This window comes from Fukomys damarensis, unplaced genomic scaffold (assembly GCF_012274545.1).
Source record: "Fukomys damarensis isolate Sample0158 unplaced genomic scaffold, DMR_v1.0_HiC HiC_scaffold_10, whole genome shotgun sequence".
Lineage (NCBI taxonomy): Eukaryota > Metazoa > Chordata > Mammalia > Rodentia > Bathyergidae > Fukomys > Fukomys damarensis.
In genome coordinates, this window is record NW_022900922.1 from 2,412,684 (window position 1) to 2,422,048 (window position 9,365).

General features: G+C 46.5%; 1 protein-coding gene across 1 annotated transcript in view; it reads left to right on the top strand.

The window, feature by feature from the left end:
- Positions 1-9,365, top strand: part of Gata3 (GATA binding protein 3) — a gene marked incomplete at its 5' end in the record, with an annotated part of 18,072 nt that overhangs the window by 7,708 nt on the left and 999 nt on the right. Inside the window, 2 exons of the mRNA XM_010621379.3 lie at positions 942-1,087; positions 5,714-5,839. Of these exons, the coding sequence (XP_010619681.2) occupies positions 942-1,087; positions 5,714-5,839 (272 nt within the window). The remainder of the gene's footprint in view (positions 1-941; positions 1,088-5,713; positions 5,840-9,365) is intronic.

Consider the following 9,365-nt stretch of genomic DNA (forward strand, 5'->3'; position numbering starts at 1 on the left):
TTTTTTTTTTTTTTTTTTTTTTTTTTGGTACCGGGGATCGAACTCAGTACCTTGCACTTGTGAGGCAGGCGGCAGCAGCTCTGAGCTAAAGCCCCAGCCCTAGCCCTCTTTATTCTGTCCCTTCTAACTCCTCCTGCCCACCTCTTCTCTCCCTCTGAGTCTCTTTCACATTCCCTATGTCAGGTTTGCTTTGCTCTTTATTTCCTTTCAGCAACCCCTGGCTGGTCAGGCTGTGTTCGCACTCAACTTTTCTATGACAGTGGCTGGAAAGTGGGGGAAAACCTTGGTATTTTCTAGATAGAAAAGAAAGTAGGATGGGTGGGCCCTGCTTATTCTTGATCTATTACTTTGCAGTTAGGGACATGGAGCCCCAGCTATTCATCAGGCAGCCGACTGATGAATCTATATATCTATTTATTACCTGTTTATCTATCTAGTCATTGATTAATCTTTCCTTTTTCCACATCCTAATCTTCATTATTTAATCAAGCTACAGAGCTAGACCTAGGGATGAAGTGGGTCACCTGTGTTTTTTGTTTTCCTTTGAGGAAAATGAAAGGAATGTTTGGCTTTTGTCACTATCTGGGTCTCAGAATTTTCTCAGGGAAGTGTTTCAAGCTGAAATCTGCCTTCCTCCTTTTTAATGTCTGCTCTTCCCCATGAAATGAAGCAGGCCAAGAACAAGGTTCTGCTATTTACTAATCTTTCACTTCTTTGGGCACAAGCAGTTGGTGTCCCGGGAGTGGTTAAGAGATGAATGAAGGGCTCTGATAACCCTGTTTGGAGTTTTAGCAAGAGGCTGTGGGGGTGGAAAGGGCCTCCAACGGAGAGGAGAGAAAGAAGCGTTTTCAGCTTGACGTTTTTTCTCCCAGTTCCAAATGCTGTCTGCCTTCCTGTGTACTCTCCCTCCATAAGTGACTTATCTGTCGTCTTGTTTCCAGAAGGCAGGGAGTGTGTGAACTGCGGGGCAACTTCGACCCCTCTGTGGCGGCGGGACGGCACCGGTCACTACCTTTGCAATGCCTGTGGGCTCTACCACAAGATGAATGGCCAGAACCGGCCCCTCATCAAGCCCAAGCGGAGACTGGTGAGTTCTGCTCGGAAGACTTGATCCCACGCTAATCGTTTCGTGTTTCCATTTCCTCTGTCCTGGAAGGAGGGCTTTCTGCAGGAAATTGACGAGGCAGCTCCAGATCATGTCCATCCGGCCCCACAGTTTCTTTCCTCTTCTTAAATCAGGTATACAGCCAGGCATGATGGTGCACGCCTGTTAGCCCAGGACTTGGGAGGCTGAGGCAGGAGGATCACCATGAGTTCCTGCCCAGCCTGGGCTATGTAATAAGTTCAAGGCCGGCCTGGACTACACAGCATGACCTGATCTCAAAAAATGATGTAAAATATTAGCGATACAGAAAAACTGTTTTTCCCCTTCCTGTTGCTTAAGTAACCTCTCAAATTTTCAAGGATTCTGTTGTAGGTTATCCCATCTGAAATACACTCCCCAGTAGAGCAGTTATATTCAATGGAAACAGGGCAACTGACTTAAAATACATTGGGAATCACTTGCCTAAAAATTTAGTATAAGGATGGAGTGGTATTATTTAGACTAAGGATGGAATGTCCCAGGCAGCATTAGGAACGTGCTCCAGGAGTAGTTCAAGGTGGGCACTGAGGAAGCAATCAAGTGCAGTGGTGTGCGTGACTCTCTTGGGCTGATGCTTTCAGATTGATGGTACCAATTATCTACATTTAAGAAGTAGCAGCCGCTGAGATAATCACACTTTCTCTTCCCTTCATCTGAGGGATTGAGAACTTCTGATGGGAGAAGTTTTGTGACTCCTTTTTAGCCTGTTGGTTTCACCTAGCATTTGGTCTCATCTTCTCTGTGAACTATTATCAATAGGGTGATAGTTCTTTCTCTCTTCCTCTTTTTAAACTTTTGTGATCAGTAGGAATACTTGAGGAAACCTGGCGCTGTCCAGTAGGAGGGGTCCATTTGTAAGCTTATCTTCAGAACCTTAGGGCACAGAGAATCACTGAGTGTAGGTAACAGTGACAAACAGGAGTGGGCCTGGCAGGTCAGAGCTATCAGTCAGGGGCCAACGTGCTTTCTGTGGTGCTGAAATTTACCAAGTGCAGAAAGGAGGAGGGGAATTTCCCCTTGTACATTAATGGATGAATTAACACCCATCAAATTCTTAAAAAAAAAAAAACAAAAGAAGCCTCTGTATTTTAGAGCATTACGTGTCCTCTCCATCAGATTGTAGCGCAACTCAACACCTTCCACATCCTCTTTAGAAAAAGGGAAAACTTTCTAGGGATGGACGCGCCCACCTGACTTTAATTTTTGGCAATCCTAGATCTCTCGACTTTATTCTTTCTGGTCTTTGCCCCTTCTCCTACGTTTGCAGCCTCCCCCACTTCTCATGCAGTTTGGGCTTTTTTTTTTTCTTTTCCTTTCTCTCACGTACAAAGTTAACTTCCTAGGAAAAAGCTGCCGGATATCTGAGCTCTAGAGATAACTCATAAACAACAACTCAGCTTCCCCAACCTAAACATCAAGATGTTTGGACAGATCAGAACAAGAAGTGTTTGAAAAAAAAATGACTGGAGGTGTTAACACAGAATGAATGTGATCACACCACGAAAGAATGTTCTGAATCACTCAAAACCTGGCCTTGGGAAGAGAGAGGGAGAGAGAGAGAGAGAGGGTTTCTTGTTAAAATAAGTCTTGGTACAATCATAGTGTTTTTTTAAGGTAAAGGTGAAGAAAAAAAAAGATGGATGGGTAGATATCATAGGGCAGGCTGGTGTGTGAGCAAGAGTTCATCTGACATTTTCTTCTGTCTTTGCAGAGTGCAGAGGACGGTTTACTTCCACTTTATATAATTTTGTCTTCACTCACCTTTCCTAGGAAATCTGTAGAACTCTGAGTAATAAGTTCCTTTAACTGTAGGGGTCATTGGCTGTCACATTTTAAACTCTTTTCTGTCTTAATCATCTGTCCTGAGTGGTTTGATATTTTTAGTTTCATAGAATTAATAAACTGTAGAGAGGCATTAGGTTTTTTTTAGCTCTCGGTGTATTTGACTTCTGAACCCGTAGGCTTTCATTTTCTGGTTTTTTCTTGGTGCTAGGATCAAACCTAGCCTTGTGCCTGCTGAGCACACGCTGTACCCCGGAGCTGCACCCTGAGACCCAGGACCTCTGACTTTCCTCTTCCCTATACTTCCTGTGTCTTCAGGTCCATTTTCCCACCTTGCTGTTTTTGTTTCACACCCAGCCCCTAGTGCAGCTGGGTCTTCTGTGAGATGCAAATCTCACCTAATATACTAATGCAGAGGGTAGAAGAGATGACTGAAGGGTGCATCCACAGGTTCCCACCACTCTGGGATTGCCAGGGTTTTCCTAAGTCTCGTATCTACCAAAAAGGCCGAGCAGTCTGCTTTATCAGAATTCTCTGCTTCTGCCTGGGAGCCAAGCAGTGTGGCCTTGAGAGGCCCTGTGTAGGTTTGCACAAAGTCTGTAGTGCTGAAAACATATTCTGAGCCTGTTTGTATTTATGTTACTTTCATTTTAAAAAGCATTTATGCTATTTTCAATATACTGCACAGGATTATATACTGCATGTCATTGTCTGGCACCCTGCCTCCATCAGTCGGTGCTGTGTGTTTGTGGTATATGTTCAGAATTGCCATGCTGGGAAATCTAGGGGCCTGAGTAGGTATAGGCTGCTATCTCCGAGTATTTCTCTTAAAGAAAAACAGAGCTGTAGGAAGATCATAATAATCACATGTAGCATCATTGTCAAAAATCACCAAGCATTAATTTATGTGGTACTTTCCTCCGAAGAGTACACAAGTGGAACAGTATTGTCACATTTCACAAAGGCAGGTGGCCACAGGTCTGTGAAATCAGGGTCCGCATTCTTGGACCTTCGTGAATTATGTCCAAAATAGACAGCAAAAGAGTAGCACCTTCTCCATTATGAAAAATGATGGCCGTTTTAAATTTCCATTTCCTTAGAATCCAGAAGAAAGAATTTCTTAAAAAAAAAAGAAGTCTGAGCTCTGCTACTAAAAGCACGTATCTGTGGGCTGTGGAATGGATGGCTGTGAAGTCTGGTTAATGCGAAATCGCCGCTGACTTTTCTATATCTGTCAGCTTCGTGTGCTTGGCCCAACTTTTTGTTTGATAAAATATCGGTAGGAAAGAGAACCAGGAGCCCTGCAGTTTTCGCTCCATATTCTCATGTCAAGGTTTCCTTCCCATTTGCCTCTCTTCCTCCTCCCTACCCTCCTTCCCTCAGACCTAACCCGCGTCTCGGGAGCGCTTAGCGCCAAGTTAACACTTAGCTGTGCCCAGCCCCGCACCAGCATTTCCTTGACCACAGATGGAGACTGGCCTGTTCTTGGGTAAGAATTTTGCGTCCAGGAGCAGAAGTAGTTCGGCAGTTGAAGGTTTCGTTTTATAATAGGGAGATGAGGAAGGGGGGGGGCGTGAGTTAGAAGCTCCACTCCGTTTTATTTTCAGTAGCACTGAATTTAATTTTTGTTTGGAGTATAGATATCAAATGTAGTCACCTGATAAACGCATCGAAAAGAGAAGGAAAAAGTTCTTCATTTTAAAGAAAATGAAGGCAGTGAGTAGGAATTAAATTGTAAGTCAAGGCTGGCTTTTTAATTTTAGGGATGTGTTGGAGATTGAACTCAGGGTCTTTGCCCTGAACTACATTCCCATCCTTTTAAAGAATTTTTATTTGAGATGAGATCTTACTAAATCGTTCAGGCCGAGCCTGACCTTGGGAATCTCCTGCCTCGGCCTCCTAGAGCGATGCGATTGTAGGCGGTCTCCATGACGCTGCGGCCCTTCTGCTGGGTGAGGAGCACATAGGAAATCCCTCATTCCGTGACGGTGACGGTGAGACCAGGGCAAGAGGGGCCTGAATTCTGGCTGAAGAACAAAACTGCTTGTTCTTTTCAGTTCATCTTATGAAACGACGGCCACTTGAGCGGGGAGGCTGCGGGGCTGCCCAGGAGGGGTAAAGCGCCCAAGTCCTGAGGCGTGGGCTGGTGCATTTAGGCCAGCTGCAAACTGCACGAGGCCTTGCGCACCTCCAGCGCCCCGCAGGTTGCTTCCTAAGTCGCGTCCGCGTCTCCAAAAATGACGGCGCTGTGCCGTCCGCGCTCTGTTGTCTCTGCGTACCCGAGCTTTTCTTCATTTGGGATCTAGCTAGTGTTTGCTTTCCCTGTTTGGATTTCCTCTCCCTTTGCTGTTCACGTATCCCAGGGGCCGGAACCCTGATTGAGGATTGACGTTCTCAGAAGTTATGCTTGAAAAAGACCTCTTGGAGGCTTCGGTTTGGATAATAAAATGACTAAAAGCCAGGTACCAGCGTTAGTCTGGCTAATTCAAAATTGCTCCCCATAGAAATGAATCTTCCAGTGTGCTTTGGGGGGTGGAGGGGAGGGGTGATGGAGGTGACAGCTTGAATTGCTGTAGCCTCATCTGCTCCTATCCAGTGGATCGACTGCGTTTCTCTTTTCGAGGCTGATTTGGGGCTCTTTATTACTTTCATGTGGGCCACTTGCTAGTTTTGATTTCAACGATAGTGTCTGTCTTTTTTTTTTTCTCGAGCTCCTCTGTTTGTGTAGTTCTGACAGCACCTTTAACGTTTGTTTTGGTGTTTTCCCCTCCCTCCTCCCCACCCCAGTCGGCAGCGAGGAGGGCTGGCACTTCCTGCGCGAACTGTCAGACCACCACTACCACGCTCTGGAGGAGGAACGCCAACGGAGACCCTGTGTGTAACGCCTGCGGGCTCTACTACAAGCTGCACAATGTAAGTGGCCCGAACCAGCAGCAGTGCCCGGTAAACCATGTCACAGGGCCCGTGCAGAGGCCCTGGTCTGTGAGAGTCACCCTCCTTTGGGCCGAGTCTTGGGCCCCTGGTAACTAATGCGGGAGGGATTAGTTCAGAAAGCTACTCTGTGTCAGCCTGGCCAAGGCCATCGGGGCTCCAAGGGGCAGCACGACCCACTTAGTGTGTGCCCTCGAAGCGGCGATCCGGTACACTCTGTGGACCTGCTGCTGTTTCAAGGGGAAAACACAGAAAGTCACCAGTTCTGTTTTGGTGTGTTACATTCTAAACTTTCTGCAAAGAGGAGAAAGAAAGAGCCAGAGGGAGAGAGTGAAGGAGAAAGGTAAATGGTTTTGCACCGCGTGGCCCGATGGGTGATTCCTGAGTGCAGACAACCTGTTGAGACACTGTGAAGTCCTGGGGGATTCTCTGGATGACAGATTTCATCTGCTGTCCGTCCTCACCAGCTCTCCCATGCCACCCACTTGAGGCTGGCACACGGCCCCGAGAAACTCCTGCTTTCTCCTTCCCTAGCACATTAGCAGAATGACCATCGCCATGCACCTGCGTGGAGTGGTGTCATTTGTAATCGTCTAATCTGGACTCTGCCAACTCTGTTGTATCTTTACTTCAAACATTTTTTTCAGACTTTTCTTTTGCTTGGAAAAATTCTGGCTTATAGGCCAGGACCGAATAAGGCCTCGTGTTTCCCTTGATCCCACAGAAGAAATTGTCCTCTTTCCTTTGCTCTCTCTTTCTCCTCCTCCTTTAGCCTTTGCTGATTCTCCTGAAATCTCCTTGCTAATCTGACTTTGGCAAAGTCTGGGACTGACAGGAAGAGGCAGAAATTTTGGCTTGGGGCCCTCCTGGCAGTACATTCATCTCTACCTAGGAACTGGAGCAGAAGGTTTTCTGTGTAGAGTTTCTGAGTCACAGAGAACTTCTCGGGGTAACCACCACGACCCCACACCCTTTTCACCTATGGGGGTCAAGTCGCTGAGATTCCCAGGGAACTCAGAGACTTCTCTGCCTGCCTCCAGTGTCACTGTCTCTTGACAGTGGCGATCCTGCTGTGGTCCCGCAGGTCCTGGGGCTGTGGTCTGTACTCGGCAATTAACTTCCCATCCTCATTTCACTCTGGGGATTCCTGACGAGCCATTCTGGCAGCCTTGGGGTAGGTCTGTCTGTGTTTATTACTGCTCCGGTCACTGGCACAGCCTCGGATATTAGTTTTTGAGTTTAATTTATGATTTTCTAAAAACTTTGATGTTACTTGGTCACATCTGAACCTCAAACTGTCCCATGATGTAGATAGAGCAGAAATTTTTTTTAACTTAAGTTTTACTTAAGAATTGATGACTCAGAAAAGCAAGCCACTTATGCAAGATAATGTGGGTGACAGAGGAGGAGAGTTAGGACAGCTTTCAGAGTGTCAGAGTCCTTCCTAGGGTCTCACTGGCATCAGGACAGAGGGATGAGTCTCGGAAGTACACTGTCTTATCTTAGAGTACAACAAAATCATAATGAATGTGTATATATATAATTTCTGTTTCCATGAAAGCATAGGAGTTATGGGAAATTAACTAGCTCTACAGTTTTTGAATAGTCAAGATATGATTTCACTTGTGTCCAATCCAGTATCTAGAAGTCTCTGAGGAATGCTCACGCCTGCCTCACTCTTCTTTAGCTCTGCCTTCAGGGCTGGGACCCAGGGACCGGGAGAATACCCTCCCGTATGTTTTTGCTGTCTGCTCTGGTACAGTAGTGATTCATCAAAGGAAGCGATTTGTGTGTATGTAACAATAAGAGATAATAATCTATTAACATTTTCAGGGCAGTGCATTCTGTTCTGCCCATGCAAATGTCTACACAGGCTCTCCATAAGCTGCTTTCTTATCTGAGCGTCCAGATAATTGCCTATCTCAGCATCAGTGTATCTAGGTGGTGTTGGGCCTAGTTATCTGGAGCTGTGCGCCTATCTGTGTAACTAGATATTATATTTAGATATCTGGCAGCGTATGTCTCGCTATCAGCGTACAGACCAGTGTATCTAGACATTATCTTGGTGAAGATTCGATGTGGGAGTAGATTCCTGTCATCTCTGTCGTCTGCGTCTTTATCTTGATGACGACTTGAAGAAGGAACCCTGAGTCCTTCTCCTGGAGGTGACCTTCGCCGGCTCTTTGCTGCCCCTCGTGTCACCTTGCAGGCACAAGGAAGGGGTGGTAAGGACTCTGCTCTGGTGCAGGGCTCTGCCCTCTCTCAGGTAATTCCTCTCCCAGCTGCTGCTACTTGCTGTGTCTGGGAATTTGGTCCTTCGTGGCATTTGGATTCTGTTTTCCTTCACCGTTTCCCCCTGGGAAATGTGGAATGACCGGAGCTGTGACTGTCGCTTTTTGAGTCTCTGCTGCACTCCCTTGGGGACGTGGCTGGGTGAGCAGTTGGCTCTCGGTGGCAGATGTGTGCTCTTGAGACTGACTTGGGCCCGGCTCTGGTATGTGTGGGGAGAAGCCTGTGCTTGCTTTATAAAGTCCGGGATCTTGCTTGTTAGCCCGTGAAGCAGATGTATTTACAGAGGACAAATCAGGTTTATCAGAAAGCCGGAGACCGCAAGCTGTCACAGAATGAAGCCTGTCGTCCTGAGTGTGGGCTCTTGCCACTGTTTCCTCACTTGGGCTCATCCTTGGCCTATAACCTTTAGGACGGATGCACTTTTATGCTAACAAAGTACCCCAGACTCCGTGGGTATTAATTACTTGATGGGTTGTTCAACTCTTGGTTTAGTTAGAACTAGGGAGAAGTTTCTGTCTGGTGATACAAAAAAGGGTTATCTTTTAGGAAAGCAATGCTGTATTAAAACAGGTCCCAGCACAACGTACACATTCCGGGGAAATTTTTAGGGTGCTTGTCACTGCAAAAAGGTGAGGTGAAAGACAAACAACCAAAAACTTCATGGCAGAGAGGTTCACCCCAGTTTCTCCAAGGCAGCTAGACTTCATTAGCCACAGATTGATGACCTGGGCATCAACTCTTAGAATTTTCAGACTGGTAGACAAGAGGTTTTTCCCTGTGGAAGTTTCCACAACAGGCTACGTTGTCATGAAATATTCTAGGGAAATGGTAGCGAAATAAGGCAAGTTATTCTATTTTAGTTCCTTGAGAAATGCAGTCATGCTAAGTGGGTGCCTGGAGATGCAGATTTCCTGGAGGAAAACGGTCCCCCAAATTATTGATGCTGACGAACGTGGTTGGCAGGCTGTCCTTGGCCCTTAGGGTCTTTGGTCTCTGCAGGTGACAGAAGCTGACAGTCAGAACCCCCTCCCCTAGAGACCTGGCACAGCTACTCCAGGTCCTGGAGAGGAGAAAGGAGCGGGTTGGGGAGGGCGGGGAGGGATGTGGCCCTGAAACCGAGACAGATCCCTGGCCTGAGTCGCTGTGTACGTAAAAATCTGGGCCGTTTCAAAGCAGCAGAAAAGTAAAAAAAAAAAAAAAAAAAAAAAAAAAAAAA